At 38.8% G+C, this 25644-nt stretch overlaps 1 protein-coding gene and 1 long non-coding RNA gene across 4 annotated transcripts in view; one reads left to right on the forward strand and one right to left on the reverse strand.

The window, feature by feature from the left end:
- The window catches only part of ANKFN1 (ankyrin repeat and fibronectin type III domain containing 1), a 376020-nt gene that overhangs the window by 34053 nt on the left and 316323 nt on the right, over window positions 1-25644 (reverse strand). The window contains exons 15-17 of the mRNA XM_036999166.2: window positions 7219-7385; window positions 4449-4599; window positions 2681-2849 (exon numbers count right to left, since the gene is read on the reverse strand). Coding sequence (XP_036855061.1) covers window positions 2681-2849; window positions 4449-4599; window positions 7219-7385 — 487 coding nt within the window. The remainder of the gene's footprint in view (window positions 1-2680; window positions 2850-4448; window positions 4600-7218; window positions 7386-25644) is intronic.
- The window catches only part of LOC140849112 (uncharacterized), a 50666-nt gene that overhangs the window by 11998 nt on the left and 13024 nt on the right, over window positions 1-25644 (forward strand). The window lies entirely within an intron of this gene.

Below are 25644 nucleotides of genomic sequence, written 5' to 3' on the forward strand. Positions count from 1 at the left end.
TATTATTTGCCTCCCCTACTAAAGTGTAAGCCCCATGAGGAGTGTGTTCACTGCTGATTCTTCAGTACCTGGAATAGTGCCTGGCACATAGCAGGTTACTTAGTAAATACTTATTGATGAATCAATGCATGAATGAATGGAGAGAGGAAATGGTAGAATGGAAAGTAATAACAGGAAGCCTCCCAGAAAGCAGGATATAGAGGATACTTGCAGGGATTGATCCTCTACTATCTTGGGAGTCAGATACAACTATGATTGATACCAAATCATCAATTATTTCTACCAAGCCCACTGATGAATGGGGACATGAATTTTGTGTATTTTTGCCTGTTATCATGGAGCAATAATGACCATTTCACAGAGAATGGATTCCCTCTTACCTCTCCAATGAAATACTTTCCTTAGATCTTTTCCCTGTCAGTTATCTATCCCTGGGAAATCATTCACGTTTCTTGGCTTTGGCTGTTATCAATAGACACTGGCTGAGTTCCTGTGCTTAGACCTCAACTTTCTCTCCTGCATGTCTGCCAAATGGACTTCTACTTGGATATTGAATTAGCACCTTCAGACTCAAGATATTCAGACTGGAATATCTTTCTTCCCTAAACCACTTTCCTCTCTGATTTCCTTTCTTCTCGTAGTAGCAGCAATATCCTTACAGTCTTTGGGGCTGAAAACCATGGGGGTATGTGCTCTAGAAATCTCTAGACTTCACCTTTTATCATTCAAACAGTTGCCCAGTTTTGTCTCTTACTCCCAGTGTTTCTTACACCTGTATTTCTTTCCTTTTTTTGGTTTTATTTCTATCCCAACACTAGATTATTATAATAACCTCTGAACTATCCCCCTAACTATGCTTTTGATTCATCTTAGATCCCAAAGCCTGACTCTTAAGATACTGCCCAGTATGGCCACAGCTTGTCTGTACAGCTTTATGTTCACTATTTCCTCACATCATTTCTCTGATCTAGCCAAACTGAACCACTTCTTTTCCTGACTCTTTTTGAGTTCTTCTATTCTCATGTCTTTGCTCATTTTGTTTCCTTGACAAGAATTCTTTTCTTATTGTCCATGTTTATTAACATCCTGTGCATTCTTTAACACCCAAAGTAAATATCCTCTTCTCCAAGGCAGCTTTCTGATATGTTCTTTGAGAAAATGAGTTTTTTCCCCTTTTTTCAATATCACTTAATACTTACAACTTTGACACATTCTACCTTATTCAGTAATAATTGGTATTACAGTAATAATTGGTATTACTATTTTACTGTTACCACTATACTGAAAGCCCCTTGAGGGGCTTTTATGTGGCACTTAAACAACACCAAACTGGCATAAAACACCCTTAGCAGGGTTTCAATAATTTAAAAAGTCTTACTCATTTTTGAATCTCCACAGTAGGCACCCAATATTTACTTAATGGCTTAAGTGGAAATACCTTGACCCAAACTGTATTTCATAACAGCAGTCCAGTTATATCATGTACTAATAATGTTCCTCATGTAGGGCATTCATTAAATGGTCACATTCACATCCACACCTCTTGGGAATAGTATGGCAATGTTATTGATCACTTGACACAGACAAGGTGCAGAAAAGTTAAGTCACTGCCAGTGCCACACAATAGGGAATCTCCCTAGGACTCTCAAGTCCCAGTTTGTAAGGCTAATTCAGGCTTCCCTTAACTCTCCCTCCTTTGGTAAATAACAATTGGTGTTCATCAGCTTTTGGGCATCTGAACTGCTTGCAAAGGAGAAATGACAGGTCTGATTCATTTATCCTCAAAGAATAAATTCAGATTCAGATGCTCGCATCTCAAAATGAGACCTCAGAAGTTGCCTTGTCTGCTTCTAAATTTGGTGGCTGGGGAGCAATCCAGAGAGTGTCTGCCTTCATTCTACCCAACTAGTCACCCTCCCAGAAATCATACAGTTCATTTGAACTGATGGAGCTCTTGCTAATTGCCTCTTATTGGTCTGTTACAACATGAAGCATGGGAAGAGACAAAGCCTCCCTGTTCACATTCTCAGTGGGCAGCAGGGGTCTCTGCAAAAAGAGAGAAACTGCGGCCCAGGCTATTCATTTTTTGAAAGTCAGTAGAAGATCTTCCTCCATTCAGAATCCCACATTATAATCACAATATTGCATCCTGGGAGACCCTGTCAATTTCTCAAATAGTTGGCTAGAAATTCAGTCTATTTAATAGTATAGTCAATTTAATAAATCAGCACTTCTTTATAGTTAGAGACTTTTTTCCTCCAAAGTGATACACAGTCTACGGTTTAATTTCAGTATTTTTTCCCCAGTTGGAGGAGAAAGAGAAAGAGAAAGAGAGAGAGGGAGAGAGGGGGCAGTGCTCTTCATGAAATCATCAGTTCTTGTATTTATGTTTTAAGAAAGCAAAAGGAAGGCAAGAACTGCAGCTCGATAACTGAACTTTCTGTTTAGAATTCCCTTCTCTCCATTGGGCCTTAGCTGGGTTTCAATAATTATTGCTCGGGCACATGGTCTTGGAGCTTTGCTTTCTCTCAGACTTGTACACAGTTCTAGGAAGGGTTGTTGCCAAAGCCATCATGTGATTTATTGACCCTCCACTGGGACAAGGGGGAACAGATATAACTTTGTGATTTTATTATAAGGAGGCTGGGTTAATATTTCTAGGTGAAACAAGCTACTATACCAAGTTCAAACATCTGAAGAGGGAGGTTAAGAAACCCTGAGTGTGGGGTGTAAGGATTATTCTGTCCTGGGGCTGTACAGACGTCGTCTGAGGCAGGGAGCAGGAGAAGAAAGGACACATTGTGACCCATTTCCAACACCTCCTGTGTGTAGAGGCGGAAGTTCCTTGCCTGCAGAGGGACACGCGCAAAGGAAAAATAGGAGAGTTACAACATGGCACTTACATAAACAACACCAAACTGGCATAAAACATCTAACAAAATTACACGACTTCAAGCTTGGAATTTTTATACAACATAAATATTAGGGTTCAGCCCATTTAATAATGCTATATAAAATAAAGATTTAAGGCAGTAATGTTCCACATAAACTCTGAAAACAACATTTATGCTTCTTATAAAAGCAGAAAATGATTGCATTCTGTGGGCTTTTCAAAATGATGAATATAATTACATGAAGCAACAAAAATGGATTGAATTAAAAATCTACTAGTTTCAATTTAAGTTGGTTAAGGGGGAAAAAATGTAGTTTCTGGCCAAGGACTGAGAAAATTTTACAAGTATCCAAAAAAAAAACCAAAAACAAAAAAAAACTGTATGTACTCTTAGGTAGTTAGTCAGCCTTCTCCCAACATGTATGTGTAGCCCAAGAGTCAACAATGAAATATGAGCTGCTTCAAATCTGCTAAGCCCAAGAAACCCTTTAACTGTATCTACTGTCATAAGTAGAGCTGGTATTTTTTTTCTCCTCCTGAGTACATGGCCACCCCTGGAATAATCCAGTTGTTTCCCAATTGTCTTTATGGCATCTTGTGCAATTTAGCCTTCATCAGTGTTGGCTGTTTTGGACTAGCCTTGTGGTATTGACTTATAATCGGAGCAGTATCCCTGAGGAAGAACACTCTTGGAGTCTCTAATCTATTCCCCTCCTTCCATAGGTCAGAGGCCAATTCATGGTTATCTTTCTGTTATTTAAAGAGGGCCAGTCACTACTCTCGGAAAGGTCTTTCTGTTACCAGGCTAAACTTAGTTCATTTTGTGTGTGTGTTTAGGGATGGTGTGTGTGTGTGTGTGTGTGTGTGTGTGTGTGTGTGTGTGTGTGTGTGTTTGTGTGTGGTGGGGGAGATGGTGAATGTAGGCCAAAAAAACAAGAAAGAATTCAACCTAATGCTGTATCACGTTAACTTACTAGACAGAGCCTAATAAACTTTTACTGTTCTCTTCTATGCCAACAGTTTCTCTTGAAGTTTCTTATTAATGAGGGTTAGATTTGCACATTTTGATTTAGAAGGACAGTAATCTGACAGCAAATCTCTCTGGAAAGATAGCATGGGATAACCATGGCATTGCTTTAGATTATACTACTACTAGTCGTCTGTTCTTAAGATAAATCATTAGTACATCTAGCTATACACTTATTTATTTATCTTCTTTGCTTCATACTATCCTAAAGCTAAGACTTGGAATCTTTCAAGGTGTGCTAGCCAGTGATTTTTCCTTGCTTGACTAGACCACAGTAAAGTGATATCCAGGAACTGTGGGAGAGGTCAACACAGAGGAGCTAGAGAAAAGGGGCAGAAGTGCAGTCTTGTGTCCACTTGTGGGCATCAAATTAAAAGCTTGTATCTATGTGCAAAGTGGTACTTAAGTCAGTGAAAATAAACTAAATATATATATATATATATAAATATGTTTAACCTCTTGAGTTTTATGCTACAATGCAGTTTCCGTCAGCCATAAAAAGAAGATAAAAATGGTAAAGACTAGTACCTGGTGTAGAGGTATATTGATCTGCTTAAGGAGAGCTTTCACTGCCATCTGGAGCTCATAGAAGAACAATTGCATGGGGCAGTCAGAAGTATGATCCACACTTTCCATGGATTCAGAGCCAGAAAGCTTTTGGACCCATTCCCACTCTTCTCTGTATGTTGAGTCAAGTTAAAATTAGAAATATAACAAAAGTTCAGAACACAGCTCAGAAATTTTTTAGTGTATATGTCCAGAACCTGGATAACCAATTTTGGTGGTTAAAACTTGATGCAATTCATGAGATTTGAACTTTTCGCCACCCATATGGAGTTTAAAATGAACTTTTTCTAACGGAAGCTTAGTTCACCTATTAAACTACATGTACCTCAGAACAGCAGGTCTAATTTGTACCAATCAGTTTTTGAGATTGGAGCTTTGAAGCATTTTGTAATAATTTCCAGACTGTCTTCATTTTTCTTTCCCTGAAGATCCCCTATAAGTTCTAAGACCTTACATTTTACCACAGGGGCATCTGCTGGGTAATTCAGCAGTTGGGTAGCCACAGGACTGTCCAGCTCAGGCAACAAACCACATGGCACATTTCAACCCTGGTCTGTTGGAGTCGTGGGGACTATTTTGGTTTCTTTCCCCTTCTAAAAGCTTGAGGAGAATCACAAACAGGAACACCAGACAATTCCAATAAAAGGAACCAGGGGACACACATCGCTGCTTCCATCCTCCTTTCAAACCAGTCATCTGTGTCTTTATTCTGCATGCTCTATAATCCTTCCTAATGAACTTTTCCAAATGTCATGCAGAAGGGAAGGGAAAAGAATGACGGTGAGAGGAAAGCACATCTGGTTTGTCCCCCAGAGGCTGCTCTTCAAAAGGAGCTTGAAAAGATCAAGGTAAATGCCTCTTGGGCAACATTGTTTCCATAGGTATTTCAGCCCAGGTCTCTAAACACACTCCGTTGGCCCTGTTTTTTCTTCTAACTCTGCAGGGAGCAGCAGTATGCTCTCAGGAGAAGGTTAGGGAAGAAAGGAAAGCCCTCCTCTTCAGGGATAGAAAGATAGGAGGTGCTAATGTATGTTCTCACACTTGTCAAAACCCCCTGGGGGGTTCTCTGCATGGGTTATACCACCCTGGGCTCAAATCCCTGGGTCAGAAAATGAAATTGATTGTGACATGAGCTTTTCACCAGAGAACTCTCTTAGAAAAATTTCTGTTTTTAAGATATCTGTTTCATTTCAATTCTCACACTGGAAAAGACTCTGGAAAATCTACCCTTTGTCCCAGTAAAACAAAAAAAAAATAAAATAAAATCAAAATTCAGTCCTACTTCAATCTGGGCATACTGCTGGCTTTACAAATTAATTGTGATCTTTGAGAACCTGCTTGGGAACTATTTATTTTCTCTCATCACTGATACTGAAGTAAGTGAGGGGGTTCTGATAAGCACGAGTATACACAGAACCTAATGGAGCACTTTGTTAAAATAGCATCTGTAGTCAAATTAGAAAGTAAGTTACCAGTAGGAATACCATGAAACATCTGCTACTAACTTACAAGTTTAGTCTGTAAGGCTGAGGGAGATGGAACTGGCTACTAGAGTTTTCTGTAAAAATGAAACTTGGATCCTTGTCAAGGGGAAATTAGTTGGAATAACCACTAAGAGAGAGTCTAAACCTTAAGACACAAATCTAGAAAATGGTTGAAAGTAACCACTGCTGTGTCAACCCACAAATGAGCCATTTAAGGAGATAATTTATGTTGATTGTAGAAGTGACCACCAGATGGCAGACTTAAAGTCTAGGTGTAGTTGATAAATTAAAGAAGACACTACGGCAGCTAGTGAGTTCTTTGAACAGTCCACCAACTTTATCATCATCATCATTATCTACTTCATTTTCATCAAGTAATATTTAATAAACATTGTGAAATACTATAGTTAATAAATTTTTGCCACTTTGGAGGCCAAATTTATTTAAATGACCAAATTAGAATCTCCTTGGTTAAGCAAATCTATAGATTAACTGAAATCTGGGGATCTAATTTGTAGTCAAGCCTGATAAACTCTGGAGAGTTCCTCCTTATCTATTCTTTCCTTTCCTTATTTTTTTTCATGTTGAGCACAATTCAGTTCATTACCATAGGCTTTCAGAGGCCTGCTAGAGGTCTAGTTGTAAAGCTAAACCAGATTACCAAGACTGGGCAACTTTCCCAAACTAACGGGGTGATTCACCAGAATACAAAACCACAGAGCTTTGGAGAATCTCAGGCCTAGTTACTTATTTTCTTCCTTAGAGAACTGTAAAGAATGTAGGAAACATACAAAGCCCTCAAGCCAGAGAGTTAAGGGTGGGAGGTATGAGGGTAGGGGGTTCCTTTAAGAATATATGGAAATCAATTGCTCTACCAGAACCCATTTCTACAGATGATATTTTTGAAAAGATGACTTATTAGGTTCTGAAGAAAAGATATGAGACACAGCAATGATGAAAGGAAAGGGCATCTATTCATCACCCAGTTGAGCATCAGTGGTTGCACCATAAATAATACAGAGAGAAAAGTGAAAGGATAGGGCCCTTTAATTGGGTTCACTCTTTCCGCCAACCAGTGCCATAAGCTCGCAGCTCTGCCTCTTGCCCAGTGTGCTGGCCTCTGAGGATATCTCACCATAGAAACTACACCAGGAAGTAATGCTTCAGTTTCCTTCTGACACTTGAAACCCACCCACCCTTGAGCCACTGTTTCATCACAAGGAAAATCCAAATTCCTCACAACTTACTTGGAAATGTTACTATTTTCACGGATCTTTACATGACAGAGAATATTGGGCAACTTTTGGGTAACAAGTACTTTGATCTGGTCCACAGAACTACACAGCTTCAGGTAACCCAGATATAATCCAGGAGAGAGACGCTGATGACTCCTTTTGTGATAGGAGAGAATATCCTGTAGGGTGAAAAAAACAAACTAAGCAAAAAATATGAAAGGCAATCTCAAAATCTTTTCCTTTCTTAGACACACCATGCCATGATTTAAAGGAGCTGTAGCTAGTTAGGTGAGAAAACTTGGATACAACCACCATGAATGCTGAATGTGTGCTGGTGGTGCAGCCAGTCTTACCTTCAGGAGAATTATCTTCCAAGACAGGCAATCAGTCATTACTATATTCTGCGTGCTTATTTTCCTCAGATTCCTGTGCCAGCGTAGGTGTATAGGCTGTGATTGGTAATGGGCTGGTAGTGGTTGAGGTAGGTACAAAAGAAAAATAGAATTCATAATTTCTGTCCTTGGAGGGCTTATTGGTTAGCTGGGGGAAAATAGAAATTTGCAAGCATAAAAGCTGACAAAGCAGTATAGGAAGCCTCATTATTTCAGGAGAATTGGTATCAGAAAGAGTCTCTTTTAAATGTCACTATTTAAAAATAGGATCAAAATTTTATTGTAAGTAGGAAAAAAAGTGTGGTTGATTCTTTACCTTGAAAAATGAAACAAAGAATAATAGCAATAGATTTATTTATCTTACATTATTAAGCTCTAGTTATAATTATTCACTAATTCTGAGAATTAAGGGATAATTGAGTATTGATTCTTTTTTTGGCTTAATTTTCTAGACCAAATTGTACAATAGCTGAAATGCTCTTCCTCATATTTGACTTCCGTAGGTGACCATGAACAGGATAATTTTTGCAGGAGTATCTGAAGGCTTCATTTTCCTTCCTCTGGCATTTATAAATATTTTGATATTCAAATCACTCTCTTATAGAATCCTTCTTCACTTGATGTTCTCAGTTGTTAATTGTCCTACCACTGCTACATTCTCAATTTTCAATAGCTTTGCATGTCAGTTGATGATGTCTCTACATCATCTTCATCAGCTTCACAAAATTTTCTCTTTGAAAATATTTTAAAATTTATCTTGCAAGAGATAGTATTGAATTTGCTTTTCATTGTCACATGACAATATTCCACAGATAGCAGAGTGAATGAAGTTGTTGGTGCAGTAGGAACTGCCAGCCTGGTTAAGCACAGAGGGATATTTGAGTGGAGTTTTGTTTTATATGTGGTCAGCTATCTAGAACTATTTAGGTTGGAACTTTTGCTCCCCTATACAACTGTAAAAACTCAGATGATGAATAATTGGGAATATATCAGTAGGTAAGACCTTCTTAAACATTTGGTCAGTGTATGAGAGTGAAACGCAGAGTTAGGATGAGGCAGATACCTGATTAAAAGGGAAGGATTCCTAGAGGCCTGAGTTTAGCCTGGTTTTAAAGGAGGTAAGAAAGAGGGAATCAACCATACCACTAAATGTATGGACAGGGAAAAGGAATAGAAAAACAAAAATTTAAACTTGTACAGAATACTCTATGGAAGCAAGAGGTATGAGGACTTTCTTGACTTTTATACTCTGAAGGAACATTTTCTCCTCTAGAATTAACCATCTGAAACATTTAACATATACCATTGTATATTGTCTCCTCTGTCTCATCCTTTATCAAGCAGAGTGTTCCATGTCCTATGGGAAAACCTGGGGTTTCAGGTGAACAGGGTATGACCCCTACTTTTGAGGAGGTTGAGAAAGATGAGTAATAAACAAATGATCATAGCATACTGATAATCAGTTTTATAATAGAGGTAATGTAGGCCTAGAGAGGAAGGAATACTTATATTTTTCTTCTTTTATGTTTCTTTTTTGAACTAGGCTATGAAATTAATGGTAAGACTATGATTTTATTGCTCTGTGTCATTGTTAACCAGTACTATTTCTGGATATAACAGATACACAACATGTGGAAATGAGGCCAGGTCCCTAAAACAAAACACAGAATAGCAGAAGAGGGACAAAATAAGAATGATCACAGCTGGGAGGAAGACATAATTAGTATGTACAGAAAAGCAAAGTCTAAATAACTTTTAAGGTATTTGGCAAAAAAGAAGTAGACTGGAAAAAGTGTGATTGCATGATCAAGAAGGAAGGAATTCTCATTAATATCAGGAGATTGATAGGTTGAACTTTTTGGTGTTTTCTATCTTGTCTTTTCAGAACAGATCACAGGTAAGTTGTTGACTGGAGGAAGTTCAATCAAGGTGAGATTTTCAGAAATGAATAGGTAATCAAAGAGGGAGAAATGGTTAATGAGAGAAAGAAAAATGGAAGTATTCAGATCAGCAGAATTTGATGATATGTACCCTAGGGGTACTTGCTGTTCAAGGAGATGTTGTTGCAGATCCACCGGTCATTACTTTTGAGAAGGGATGGAAAACTGAAAAGGGCCTAAAGACTAGAAAAGGGCAAACATGCCTGTGTTTGAAACAGGAAGGTGAGAAACACAGGATGACCCTAGTAATTAAAGACTGCCAACTTACTGATCTTTGAGGAAAATGAGAAAGACCATCAAGCAATCAATTTGTAGTCACCCAGGAAATCCCGAGGCACTAAATAGGATTCAGCATGGTTTTGTGAAGGGCAAATCATACAGACAACTTTAATTTCTAACAGCAAAAGAATAGGATCCATAGACAAGGAAGTAAACTGTTTTACTATGTAATCTGGGAACAGTAGAATCTTGACCACATGACTATAATAAGCAGAATAGCTAGGTTGAAGATATGTAGATGATAGAAATAGTGTGGGAATAGTAGACATATTGAGTGATGGCCTAATAGAGACTGGTCCTGAGGGCAGTCTATTAGGCCTATTTATTGACATTCCAGATAGAGAAATGAAGAATGTGGGTATCAAATTTGTGGGCCCCAAATTTGGTGTGGTCTAGATTTTCTGGTAAATAGTAATAAATCTCTGAATGACCCTATGCATTGGAAAAATAAGCCTATCATAATAAGGGCTGAACCTTAATAAGAAAGTGTTCTTGTGAAGACTTAAACCCAAGAGTACAAATACAGGATGGGTATGAGTATGAGTGAAAAACATGTGGGGGTCAGAATTGACCACAAATAGAATGTGAGTTAGGAACATACTGTGGTTATGTAAAAACCAACACCATTCTGAGATGGAGTAATTCACTCTTTCATTCAGTTTTTTTAAAGACTATAACTAAGCATCTACTATGTGTTTTCCTGCCTTTAAACAGTCATTTATCCTTCATTAGAATGTTTTTGGAAATTCAGAAATGCATGGGGAAGAGAAAGAAGCTGTCCCATTGAAATAATTTAAGGTGCACTAGAAAGGCCTCCTAAACCAAATCAAATACCTGGGGGTTTATATATTGCCTGTTTGACCTTTAACCCACATTTCTTGTCTCCACTTCCACTACAGTCCTTTTGTGTCTTTTATTCCCTGCCAAAATGGATTGCTTTTTTTCCTTCCCCAAACATGCCCTAACCTCTGTTCTTTGATTCTTTGTTGGTTTATGAATTCACTCATTCTACCAACTTTTACTGAACACCTTCTATGTATCATTGTGCAAAAATATTAATGACATCAAGATGACTAAGGCATTATCCTTCCCCTCATGGAACTTGTATTTCAGTTGTGAGGGAGGCATATATAAGCAAAATTTTCTAACTCAGTGTGATAAAAGTTGTGTGAGTTCCATTGTAGACCCAAAGGATGGTGAGATCTACGTTTCTAGCTTCTACCTCATTTCTTCATCATGTTCTCTATTTAATTTAATTTTCTCTATTTAACTCCTTCTTTCCTTCCTCTCTTCCTCCCTTCCTTTCTCCCATTCTTCCTTCCCTCTCTCCCTCCCTCCATTTTTCCTTTTCTTCCTCCCTCCCTCCCCCTCCTCCTTTTATCTCCACCTTTCATGGCCCAGTCAGTTGTCACCTCTTCTACAACACCTTCCCTGATAGTTCCAGGGAGAAATAATAGCTGCTTTGTCTACGCTCCTGTAGTATGTGATTTGTACTGCTATCAGGCTCTAGTTTAATTCTCCCTTGTATTATCTTGATTTGTTTACAAGTGTGTTTCCCTCCCTTGACTGAACTGCTTAAGAGCAAGGACCTTGACTTATTTGTTTTTCCTATAGCCCCTAGAAGAGTTCCTAGCACCTAGTTGATGCTGGAAAAATGTTTATTAAATATGAAGTGAGAAGCCCAGAGATAGTGGAGACTATCTGAATATGCATGTTGGTGCAGTTACTAGGAAGGCTGTATCCAACCACTCTTCATTGATCAGTTACCCTAAGAGTTTGTCAGAGAATGATAGATGTTTCCATAACTACAGGGCTTTTATTTTGTTGGATCGAGGATGGTAACTGAATTGTCCAGACACAGTAGAGGTCATGAAATGGTGGCCAGTGGTTTTTGTGGACCCAAGATTGTATGGACTGCAAGGAATTTTAATTTTCTGAATTATTTTCTAACTTTTAAAAAAAGAGGTTTTATCCAAAACTGAAGTGATAACATTTCAACATTAGGACCACTACGTTCCAGTGCAATTTAGCTGAGGCTATTGAATAGGGCTGTTCTTTAGAGGAGACGAAGGCTCTCCAGATCACTGCAATCTCAATTAATTCCACTTTTTCTTTTTTTAAAATTGAGATATAATTCACATACCATAAAATTCACTCTTTTATAATGTGATATCAGTGGTTTTTACTATATTCCCAAGCTTGTGCAACTATCACTACTAATTCTAGACCACTTTCATTGCTCCACAAAGAAGCATTGTATTTGTTAGCTAGCATTCCCCAATCCTTCCTCGTGGCTCTGGAACCACTAATCTATTTTGTGTATCTATGGAATATTCTGAATATTTCATACAAGTGGAATCAGACAATATGTGGCATTTTGTGTCTGTCTTTTCTTACCTTACCGTAATATTTTCAAGGCTCATCCACATTGCAGAATGGATAAGTGCTTCATTTATTTTTTGGCTTAATAATATTCTATTATATAGATATAGTATTTTTGTTTATCCATCCATTAGTTGTTGGATGTAGGTTGTTTCCACTTTTGGCTACTATGAATAATTCTGCTATGAACATTGGTGAACAGTTCAACTGTTTCTCATGTCCAGTCCTATTGGCTCATTTTCATTTATCTTCCTGATTCTTATAGTTTTTTGATATCCATGTTAGAGGCTGCTTGGGGGTAGAAAGAGCAGGAATGTGCTAGAAAAAAGGCAGAAAAGGACAGAAGAGATAGCAGGTCCTGGGCATTGTGGGTATAAGAAGAAGACAACTGGGTTCCTGGAGGTGACAAGGAATGTCTAAGGAGAAGAAAAGAAAGAAAGCAGGGATGGGAGGGGTATAAGGCTTCTCTAGGATATTTTAAAAAAGAATCCAGAATAAAAAGATGTGTGTGTGTGTAAAGGAGCATGGTAGAATGGGAAGGGCGCCCAAGGCCAGGAGTCAGAGTCCTCGGGTCCTAGTTCCTCCTGTGCTGCTTTTTGGTTGAATGACCCTGGTGACTTATTTCTCTGAAATCTGTGTCTTCATCTGTGAACTAGACACAAAAAATTACCCACTTAACCTCACTCGGTTTTTGTGAAGATCAAATGATACCACAGATGTGACAAAATGTTATAAATTTGAAAATACAGAATAAATGTGAGAGATTAATTTTTGGAGGTAACTTCACTTGTGAGGCTTCCAGTGATTGAAGTAACTCCAGAAGATCATTGTTGGAGTAAGTGAGCACCTGAAAGTGGCCTCCCTTTTGGAAGTACTCTCATCGTCAGTTAGTTTGCTTAGAGGGACTCTAACTTGTCCATAATAACTCTCTTTTCCTTCCCGTGCAAGTGTGGGAAGGATTTCTTTCTTTCTCCCAGTTATGAAAGAGGCCTGTTACAAAGATTGGAACTTGAGAGGGTCAGGAATTTGAGAGGGCTAGACCCCGCAGTTTCCCCGGGGACCTAAGGGTTACTAGATTAGTTATGGGCCCAGATTTTATTAAATTTTTTATCTATTTTGAGAATCCCATTGTGCATCATAGAGTTTTTGTAAAAGTTTTCCTTAGTTCTTATGGAAAGGTAGAAGTGGTGAAATGCCCTAAGGGATGACTGAGCCAGTAACAGATTTCCTAGGAGAGTGGGGATCAGGAGGAGATGGAGGGGGTATGCCCTGGGACCAGCCTAGTATTGCTTGAATTTTTCAGAGTAGAGAAATAATAAAAATCACTAACATTGGTGGTGCAGAGAAGATGGCGGCGTGAGTAGAGCAGCAGAAATCTCCTCCTAAAACCACATTCATCTATGAAAATATAACAAAGACAACTCTTCCTAAAATAGAGACCAGAGGACACAGGACAACATCCAGACCATATCCACACCTGCGAGAACCCAGCCCTCACAAAGGGGGTAAGATACAAGACCCGGCCTGGCGGGACCTGAGCGCCCCTCCCCCTGGCTCCAGGAGGGTGGAGAGGAGTCAGCAAGGAGGGCTAGAGAGCCCAGGACTGCTGAGCACCCAGCCCCAGTATTCCAGACCAGAGTGCAGACACAGTTCATGCGCGGGGTCCTGGATACTAGGGAAACAGGGTGGCAGTACCAGTCGGCCTTAGGCCGAAGCCAGAGAACAAAGAAACGGGAGCGGCTTTTTTTTTTTTTTTTTGGCGAGTGATTTTTGGAAGCCTTAAAGGGACAGGGACCCCAATACTAGGGAAACAGGGCAGCAAGACCAGTGAGCGGGTGCCTGAGACCGGCGCCTGAGGACAAGGAAAATCAGAAAATCACGCGTTTTAAAAAAAAATTATTTATTTAATTTTTTTTTCTTTTGTTGTTGCTGTTGTTGCTTTGGTTTGGAGAGTGCTTTTTGGAAGTCTTAAAGGGGCAGGGCAGGACACTTAGTCCAGAGGCAGGGAACCTGGGGATCTCTGGGCACTCTAACCCCCTGGGCAGCAGGGAGCACAGAGGCCCCTTATGGAGACAAATAGCCTCCCGGCCACTCCCCCTCCAATGGGGCTCCACCATTTTGGAGGAGCAGCCCGAGCCAGGCCACGTCCACAGCAACAGCGGAGATAAACTCCATAGCAGCTGGGCAGGAAGCAGAAGCCCTGTCTGCGCACAGCTGCCCAGCACAAGCCACTAGAGGTCGCTATTCTCCCAGGAGAGGAAGGCCACAAACCAACAAGAAGGAAAGCTCTTCCAGCCGTCACTCGTACCAGCTCTGCAAACTATCTCTATCACCATGAAAAGGCAAAACTACAGGCAGACAAAAATCACAGAGTCAACACCTGAGAAGGAGAAAGACCTAACCAGTCTTCCTGAAAAAGAATTCAAAATAAAAATCATGAACATGCTGACGGAGATGCACAGAAAAATGCAAGAGCAATGGGATGAAGTCCATAGGGAGATCACAGATGTCAGGAAGGAGATCACAGAAGTGAAACAAACCCTGGAAGGATTTATAAGCAGAATGGATAAGATGCAAGAGGCCATTGAAGGAATAGAAACCAGAGAACAGGAAGATATAGAAGCTGACATAGAGAGAGATAAAAGGATCTCCAGGAACGAAACAATACTAAGAGAACTATGTGATCAATCCAAAAGGAATAATATCCATATTATAAGGGTGCCAGAAGAAGAAGAGAAAGGAAAAGGGATAGAAAGTCTCTTTGAAGAAATAATTGCTGAAAACTTCCCCAAACTGGGGGAGGAAATAATCGAACAGACCACGGAAATACACAGAACCCCCAACAGAAAGGATCCAAGGAGGACAACACCAAGACACATAATAATTAAAATGGCAAGGATCAAGGACAAGGAAAGAGTTTTAAAGGCAGCTAGAGAGAAAAAGGTCACCTATAAAGGAAAACCCATCAGGCTAACATCAGACTTCTCGACAGAAACCCTACAGGCCAGAAGAGAATGGCATGATGTATTTAATGCAATGAAACAGAAGGGCCTTGAACCAAGGATACTGTATCCAGCACGACTATCATTTAAATATGATGGTGGGATTAAACAATTTCCAGACAAGCAAAAGATGAGGGAATTTGCTTCCCACAAACCACCTCTACAGGGCATCTTACAGGGACTGCTCTAGATGGGAGCACTCCTAAAAAGAGCACAGAACAAAACACCCAACATATGAAGAATGGAGGAGGAGGAATAAGAAGGGAGAGAAGAAAAGAATCTCCAGACAGTGTATATAACAGCTCAATAAGCGAGCTAAGTTAGGCAGGAAGATACTAAAGAGGCTAACCTTGAACCTTTGGTAACCACGAATTTAAAGCCTGCAATGGCAATAAGTACATATCTCTCAATAGTCACCCTAAATGTAAATGGACTGAATGCACCAATCAAAAGACACAGAGTAATAGAATGGATAAAAAAGCAAGACCCATCTATATACTGCTTACAAGAAACTCACCTCAAACCCAAAGACATGCACAGACTAAAAGTCAAGGGATGGAAAAACATATTTCAGGCAAACAACAGTGAGAAGAAAGCAGGGATTGCAGTACTAATATCAGACAAAATAGACTTCAAAACAAAGAAAGTAACAAGAGATAAAGAAGGACACTACATAATGACAAAGGGCTCCATCCAACAAGAGGATATAACCATTCTAAATATATATGCACCCAACACAGGAGAACCAGCATATGTGAAGCAAATACTAACAGAACTAAAGAGGGAAATAGACTGCAATGCATTCATTTTAGGATACTTCAACACACCACTCACCCCAAAGGATAGATCCACCGGGCAGAAAATAAGTAAGGACACAGAGGCATTGAACAACACACTAGAACAGATGGACCTAATAGACATCTATAGAACTCTACATCCAAAAGCAACAGGATACACATTCTTCTCAAGTGCACATGGAACATTCTCCAGAATAGACCTCATACTAGGCTACAAAAAGAGCCTCAGTAAATTCAAAAAGATGGAAATCCTACCAACCAACTTTTCAGAATACGAAGGCATAAAACTAGAAATAAATAGTACAAAGAAAGCAAAAAGGCTCAAAAAACACACGGAGGCTTAACAACATGCTCCTAAATAATCAATGGATCAATGACCAAACAAAATGGACATCCAGCAATATATGGAAACAAACGACAACAACAACACTAAGCCCCAACTACCGTGGGACACAGCAAAAGCAGTCTTAAGAGGAAAGTATATAGCAATCCAGGCATATTTAAAAAAGGAAGAACAATCCCAAATAAATGGTCAAATGTCACAATTATCGAAATTGGAAAAAGAAGAACAAATGAGGCCTAAGGTCAGCAGAGGGAGGGACATAATAAAGATCAGACAAGAAATAAATAAAATTGAGAAGAATAAAACAATAGCAAAAATCAATGAAACCAAGAGCTGGTTCTTCAAGAAAATAAACAGAAGAGATAAGCCTCTAGCCAGACTTATTAAGAGGAAAAGAGAGTCAATACAAATCAACAGTATCAGAAACAAGAAAGGAAAAATCACGACGGACCCCACAGAAATACAAAGAATTATTAGTGAGTACTATGAAAACCTATATGCTAACAAGCTTGGAAACCTAGGAGAAATGGACAACTTCCTAGAAAAATACAACCTTCCAAGACTGACCCAGAAAGAAACAGAAAATCTAAACAGACCTATTACCAGCAATGAAATTGAAGCGGTAATCAAAAAACTACCACAGAACAAAACCCCCGGGCCAGATGGATTCACCTCAGACTTTTATCAGACATACAGAGAAGACATAATACCCATTATCCTTAAAGTTTTCCTAAAATAGAAGAGGAGGGGATACTCCCAAACTCATTCTATGAAGCTAACATTGCCCTAATACCAAAACCAGGCAAAGACCCCACCAAAAAAGAAAACTACAAATCAATATCCCTGATGAACGTAGATGCAAAAATACTCAACAAAATATTAGCAAACCGAATTCAAAAATACATCAAAAGGATCGTACACCATGACCAAGTGGGATTCATCCCAGGGATGCAAGGATGGTACAACATTCGAAAGTCCATCAACATTATCCACCACATCAACAAAAAGAAAGACAAAAATCACATGATCATCTCCATAGATACTGAAAAAGCATTTGACAAAATTCAACATCCATTCATGATAAAAACTCTCAGCAAAATGGGAATAGAGGGTAAGTACCTCAACATAATAAAGGCCATCTATGATAAACCCACAGCCAACATTATAGTGAACAGCGAGAAGCTGAAAGCTTTTCCTCTGAGATTGGGAACTAGACAGGGATGTCCACTCTCCCCACTGTTATTTAACATAGTACTGGAGGTCCTAGCCACAGCAATTAGACAAAACAAAGAAATACAAGGAATCCAGATTGGTAAAGAAGAAGTTAAACTGTCACTATTTGCAGATGACATGATACTATACATAAAAAACCCTAAAGACTCCACCCCAAAATTACTAGAACTGATATCGGAATACAGCAAAGTTGCAGGATACAAAATCAACACACAGAAATCTGTGGCTTTCCTATACACTAACAATGAACCAATAGAAAGAGAAATCAGGAAAACAATTCCATTCACAATTGCATAAAAAAAAAATACCTAGGAATAAACCTAACCAAAGAAGTGAAAGACTTACACTCTGAAAATTACAAGTCACTCTTAAGAGAAATTAAAGGGGACACTAACAGATGAAAACTCATCCCATGCTCATGGCTAGGAAGAATTAATAACATCAAAATGGCCATCCTACCCAAAGCAATATACAGATTTCATGCAATCCCTATGAAACTACCAGCAACATTCTTCAATGAACTGGAACAAATAATTCAAAAATTCATATGGAAACACCAAAGACCCCAAATAGCCAAAGCAATCCTGAGAAAGAAGAATAAAGTAGGGGGGATCTCACTCCCCAACTTTAAGCTCTACTATAAAGCCATAGTAATCAAGACAATTTGGTACTGGCACAAGAACAGAGCCACAGACCAATGGAACAGACTAGAGAATGCAGACATTAACCCAGACATATATGGTCAATTAATATTTGATAAAAGAGCCATGGATATACAATGCTAAAATGACAGTCTCTTCAACAGATGGTGCTGGCAAAACTGGACAGCTACATGTAGGAGAATGAAACTGGACCATTGCCTAACCCCATATACAAAAGTAAACTCAAAATGGATCAAAGACCTGAATGTAAGTCATGAAACCATTAAACTCTTGGAGAAAAACATAGGCAAAAACCTCTTAGACATAAACATGAGTGACCTCTTCTTGAACATATCTCCCCGGGCAACGAAAACAACAGCAAAAATGAGCAAGTGGGACTATATTAAGCTGAAAAGCTTCTGTACAGCAAAAGACACCATCAATAGAACAAAAAGGAACCCTACAGTATGGGAGAATATATTTGAAAATGACAGATCTGATAAAGGCTTGACGTCTAGAATATATAAAGAGCTCACATGCCTCAACAAACAAAAAACAAATAATCCAATTAAAAAGAGGGCAGAGGAACTGAACAGACAGTTCTCTAAAAAAAAATAGAGACGGCCAACAGACACATGAAAAGATGCTCCGCATCGCTAATTATCAGAGAAATGCAAATTAAAACCACAATGAGGTATCACCTCACACCAGTAAGGATGGCTGCCATCCAAAAGACAAACAACAACAAATGTTGGTGAGGCTGTGGAGAAAGGGGAACCCTCCTACACTGCTGGTGGGAATGTAAATTAGTTCAACCATTGTGGAAAGCAGTATGGAGGTACATCAAAATGCTCAAAACAGACATACCATTTGACCCAGGCATTCCACTCCTAGGAATTTACCCTAAGAATGTAGCAATCAAGTTTGAGAAAGACAGATGCACCCCTATGTTTATCGCTGCACTATTTACAATAGCCAAGAATTGGAAGCAACCTAAATGTCCATCAATAGATGAATGGATAAAGAAGATGTGGTACATATACACAATGGAATACTACTCAGCCATAAGAAGAGGGCAAATCCTACCATTTGCAGCAACATGGATGGAGCTGGAGGGTATTATGCTCAGCAAAATAAGCCAAGCGGAGAAAGAGAAATACCAAATGATTTCAATCATCTGTGGAGTATAAGAACAAAGGAAAAACTGAAGGAACAAAACAGCAGCAGAATCACAGAACTCAAGAATGGACTAACAGGTACCAAAGGGAAAGGGACTGGGGAGGATGGGTGGATAGGGAGGGGTAAGGGGGGGAGGAAGAAGGGGGCTATTAAGATTAGCATGCATGGGGGGTGGGTGAAAGGGGTGGGCTGTACAACACAGAGAAGACAAGTAGTGACTCTACAACACTTTGCTGTACTGATGGACAGTGACTGTAAAGGGGTTTATAGGGGGAACCTGGTAAAGGGGAGAGCCTAGTAAACATAATATTCATCATGTAAGTGTAAATTAATGATAACAACAACAACAAAAAAACAGTTCCTTTGTGGTGACCTCCAATGGGTTCTACACAATGTTATAAAGGGCATATAAAAGTGTAGGCAAAGGGTTTGTTTGTGCTTATACAGAGGATCAAAGCCTAATTTGGCTATCCCGAAAATGAACTAAGATACGATATGAAAAATAACTCCCAACATCAGCACTCTCTGGAAGACTCATGCCAGAAGATGATCATTAAAAAACCCCAACAAAGATCCACTCACTGCTACAAGTGTAGATGCACTCATCCCACCGGTTCCCGGACTTGCCATGGGAATGAAGAAGGAGATATCTAAGCTGGCCTGTGCATACAGTAAAACAACAAATTTGACTGGATCTGCACTGTTGGAACTCAACCAAGAATTAGGAGAAGTGCTCCAAAATCTTACAACTACAGACTATTTACTGTTAAAAGAACATATGGGATGTGAACAGTCCACAGGAATGGGTTGTTTTAATTTGTGTGATTTCTCTCAGACTATTCAAGTTCAGTTGGATAATATCCACCATATCATAGATAAGTTTTCACAAATGCCTAAGGTGCCTAACTGGTTTTCTTGGTTTCACTGGAGATGGCTGGTAATTATAAGTATGCTTTGATTATGTAACTGTATTCCTATTATGTTAATGTGTGTGTGCAATTTAATTAGTAGTTTAAAACCTATACATGCTGAAGTTACTCTACAAGAAGATATGTCAAAGAAATAATCAATCTTCCCATGTTTTCTTCCGCCTGCTACTTCTATAGCTTTTCTTCTTCCTTCCTAATTACAACCCATAAATAGAATTTGTGCCTCATATCGAATTTACTGTGTATCACAATTCTTCCAAGTGGTAAAGATACCTCAAGACAAATGGTGGGCATAGAAGCCACAGGGCATAAATATGCAAAGAAGTAAAAAACTAACCTTTTCAAACAAAAAGGCTTCTCTCTCACTTACCAACTTTACATTTCCCTGTATGGCCCCAGAAGATGACTGGTTAGCCAGAGACGGGTAAGATTCCTCAAGGGAGGAACAACCTAAGACAGGCACAATCACAGGGGGGCCACCAGGTGAGGAATTGGGGATCAACAGAGGTGAGGCTTAGAACCTCCCCCCCCCCCCGTTCTGAGAGAAATCTGCTGCATCCGTGGATGTTTTATTGCCCTTGTCTAGCTTGGATTAACGCATAGTCTACAGGCACACACCTGATCATCTACATTTGCTCTCTGACAACACTAAACTAACCTTTATCTTGCATCTACCTCCACTTCAGCAGTTTATTAAAAATAATAATAATAAAGAGAGAAATGTGGTATCCACATATAAATCAAGTTTAAAAATCAAATGAATATTCATATTTGAACTGACTGTTTATAGTTCATAATGCATGATCAAAACCGAAAGTTTCTGTGATGAATGCCCTTGTACTATTCACCATGTAACTTATTCTCTATGTAAGAATTTGTTCTCCATGTAAGAAATTGTTTGTTATGCTTCAGAAGATTGGAGACTGACGAAAATTAGGCTTGGGGTGGATTAATGATTATACATTGAGCATTGAGTCCCCTATACAGAATTTTATTGTTGTTAACAACTATTTGATCAAAAAAAAAAAAGGAGAGATGCCCTCAAAAAAATAATAATAATAATAAATAAAAATAAATAAAATAATTCAAATAAATAAATAAATAAGTAAATAAATAAATAAAATAAAGTACACACTTCCAATTGTAAAATAAGTAAGTAACTGGGATTTAATGTATAGCATAAGGAATATAGCCAAAATATTGTGACAACTTGGTATGATGATAGCAGGTACCTAGAATTATCATGTATATAAATGTTCAATCACTGTGTTGTACACCTGAAACTAATGTAATACTGTATGTCAACTACCCTTCAATAAAAAATAATTATCTAAAAAAAAAAATCACTAACATTTATTGAGTGTTTACTTCTAATGTTTTACATATTATCCTATTTAATCTTCACTGGAACCCCATGAAATAAGTGTTTTTTTTTTTCAGAGGAGGAAATATGAGAGGTGAGAAATTAAGTAACTTGCCTTCAACACATGACTAGAAAAAGTCGAGTCAGGAATCATACACAGTCAGCATGATTCCTAAGTGGTGTCTTAGAATTAGATGTAATACAACAACAACAACAAAAGTTGCCCAGGCTTCCAATCAGAAGGCCTGGTGGTCATCACTCTATGAACTCTGAAAAAAGAGAGTTTATGGCCTGGAATTGTGGGAATTACCCAGTCTGCTTTGGGCAACCACCAAGACCTGCCTCTACTTTCTTTATTTTTTTAATTTTTTTCATTTTGGTATAATTAATCTACAATTACATGAGGAACCTTATGTTTACTAGGCTCCCCACATCACCAAGTCGCCCCCACAAACCCCATTATAGTCACTGTCTATCAGTGTAGTGAGATGCTGTAGAATCACTACTTGTCTTCTCTGTGTTGCACAGCCCTCCCCGTGCCCGTCCACCCACATTATACATGCTATTCGTAATGCCCCCTTTCTTTTTCCCCCTGCTTATCCCTCCCTTCCCACCCATCCTCTCCAGCCCCTTTCTCTTTGGTAACTGTTAGTCCATTCTTGGGTTCTGTGTTTTTGCTGTTGTTTTGTTCCTTCATTTTTTCTTTGTTCTTACACTCCACATATGAGTGAAATCATTTGGTAATTGTCTTTCTCTGCCTGGCTTATTTCACTGAGCATAATACCCTCTAACTCCATCCATGTTGTTGCAAATGGTAGGATTTGTTTTCTTCTTATAGCTGAATAATATTCCATTGTGTATATGTACCACATCTTCTTTATCCATTCATCTACTGATGGACACTTAGGTTGCTTCCATTTCTTGGCTGTTGTAAATAATGCTGTGATAAACATAGGGGTGCATATGTCTTTTTCAAACTGGGCTGCTGAATTCTTAGGGTAAATTCCTAGGAGTGGAATTCTGGGGTCAAATGGTATTTCTATTTTGAGTTTTTTGAGGAACCTCCATACTGCTTTCCACAATGATTGAACTCGTTTACATTCCCACCAGCAGTGTAGGAGGGTTCCCGTTTCTCCACAACCAACATGTATTGTTGTTTGTCTTTTGGATGGTGGCGATCCTTACTGGTGTGAGGTGATATATCATTGTGGTTTTAATTTGCATTTCTCTGATGACTAGTGATGTGAAGCATCTTTTCATGTGTCTTTTGGCCATCTTAATTTCTTCTTTGCAGAACAGTCTATTCAGCTCCTCTGCCCATTTTTTAATTGGATTATTTGCTTTTTGTTTGTTGAAGTGTGTGAGCTCTTTATATATTTTGGATGTCAACCCTTTATCAGATCTGTCATTTATGGATATATTCTCCATTACTGTAGGATGTCTTTTTGTTCTATTGGTGGTGTCCTTTGCTGTACAGAAGCTTTTCAGCTTGAAATAGTCCCACTTGTTCATTTTTGCTTTTGTTTCCCTTGCCTGGAGAAATATGTTCATGAAGAAGTTGCTCATGTTTATGTCCAAGAGATTTTTGCCTATGTTTTTTCTAAGAGTTTTATGGTTTCATGACTTACATTCAGGTCTTTGATCCATTTCAAGTTTACTTTTGTGTATGGGGTTAGACAGTGATCCAGTTTCATTCTCTTACATGTAGCTGTCCAGTTTTGCCAACACGAGCTGTTGAAGAGGCTGTCATTTCCCCATTGTATGTCCCTGGCTCCTTTACCACATATTAATTGATCATATATGTTTGGGTTAATATCTATACTCTATTCTGTTCCACTGGTCTGTGGCTCTGTTCTTGTGCCAGTACCAAATTGTCTTGATTACTGTGGCTTTGTAGTAGAGCTTGAAGTTGGGAAGTGAGATGCCCCCTGCTTTATTCTTCCTTGTCAGGATTGCTTTGGCTATTTGGGGTCTTCTATGGTTCCATATGAATTTTAAAACTATTTGCTCCAGTTCGTTGAAGAATGTTGTTGGTATTTTGATAGGCATTGCATTGAATCTGTAGATTGCTTTAGGCAGGATGGCCATTTTGACAATATTAATTCTTCCTAGCCAAGAGCATGGAATGAGTTTCCATTTGTTAGTGTCCCCTTTAATTTCTCTTAAGAGTGTCTTATAGTTTTCAGGGTATAGGTCTTTCACTTCCTTGGTTAGGTTTATTCCTAGGTATTTTATTCTTTTTGATGCAATTGTGAATGGAATAATTTTCCTGATTTCTCTTTCTATTGGTTCATTGTTAGTGTATAGGAAAGCTACAGATTTCTGTGTGTTGATTTTGTATCCTGCAACTTTGCTGTATTCTGATATCAGTTTTATACCTTTGTGGTCTGAAAAATTGGTTGGTAGAATTTCAATATTTTGGAATTTACTGAGGCTCTTTTTGTAGGCTAGTATGAGGTCTATTCTGGAGAATGTTCCATGTGCACTTGAGAAGAATGTGTATCCTGTTGCTTTTGGATGTAGAGTTCTATAGATGTCTATTAGGTCCATCTGTTCTAGTGTGTTGTTCAATGCCTCTGTGTCCTTATTTTCTGCCCAGTGGATCTATCCTTTAGGGTGAGTGGTGTGTTGTAGTATCCTAAAATGAATGCATTGCAGTCTATTTCCCTCTTTAGTTCTGTTAGTATTTGTTTCACATATGCTGGTTCTCCTGTGTTGGGTGCATATATATTTAGAATGGTTATATCCTCTTGTTGGATGGAGCCCTTTGTCATTATGTAGTGTCCTTCTTTATCTCTTGTTACTTTCTTTGTTTTGAAGTCTATTTTGTCTGATATTAGTACTGCAATCCCTGCTTTCTTCTCACTGTTGTTTGCCTGAAATATGTTTTTCCATCCCTTGACTTTTAGTCTGTGCATGTCTTTGGGTTTGAGGTGAGTTTCTTGTAAGCAGTATATAGATGGGTCTTGCTTTTTTATCCATTCTATTACTCTGTGTCTTTTGATTGGTGCATTCAGTCCATTTACATTTAGGGTGACTATTGAGAGATATGTACTTATTGCCATTGCAGGCTTTAAATTCGTGGTTACCAAAGGTTCAAGGTTAGCCTCTTTAGTATCTTCCTGCCTAACTTAGCTCGCTTATTGAGCTGTTATATACACTGTCTGGAGATTCTTTTCTTCTCTCCCTTCTTATTCCTCCTCCTCCATTCTTCATATGTTGGGTGTTTTGTTCTGTGCTCTTTTTAGGAGTGCTCCCATCTAGAGCAGTCCCTGTAAGATGCCCTGTAGAGGTGGTTTGTGGGAAGCAAATTCCCTCATCTTTTGCTTGTCTGGAAATTGTTTAATCCCACCATCATATTTAAATGATAGTCGTGCTGGATACAGTATCCTTGGTTCAAGGCCCTTCTGTTTCATTGCATTAAATACATCATGCCATTCTCTTCTGGCCTGTAGGGTTTCTGTCGAGAAGTCTGATGTTAGCCTGATGGGTTTTCCTTTATAGGTGACCTTTTTCTCTCTAGCTGCCTTTAAAACTCTTTCCTTGTCCTTGATCCTTGCCATTTTAATTATTATGTGTCTTGGTGTTGTCCTCCTTGGATCCTTTCTGTTGGGGGTTCTGTGTATTTCCGTGGTCTGTTCGATTATTTCCTCCCCCAGTTTGGGGAAGTTTTCAGCAATTATTTCTTCAAAGAGACTTTCTATCCCTTTTCCTTTCTCTTCTTCTTCTGGCACCCTTATAATATGGATATTATTCCTTTTGGATTGATCACATAGTTCTCTTAGTATTGTTTCGTTCCTGGAGATCCTTTTATCTCTCTCTATGTCAGCTTCTATATCTTCCTGTTCTCTGGTTTCTATTCCTTCAATGGCCTCTTGCATCTTATCCATTCTGCTTATAAATCCTTCCAGGGTTTGTTTCACTTCTGTGATCTCCTTCCTGACATCTGTGATCTCCC

The sequence above is a fragment of the Manis javanica genome, chromosome 4 (genome assembly GCF_040802235.1).
Source record: "Manis javanica isolate MJ-LG chromosome 4, MJ_LKY, whole genome shotgun sequence".
In the NCBI taxonomy this organism is placed as follows: Eukaryota; Metazoa; Chordata; class Mammalia; order Pholidota; family Manidae; genus Manis; species Manis javanica.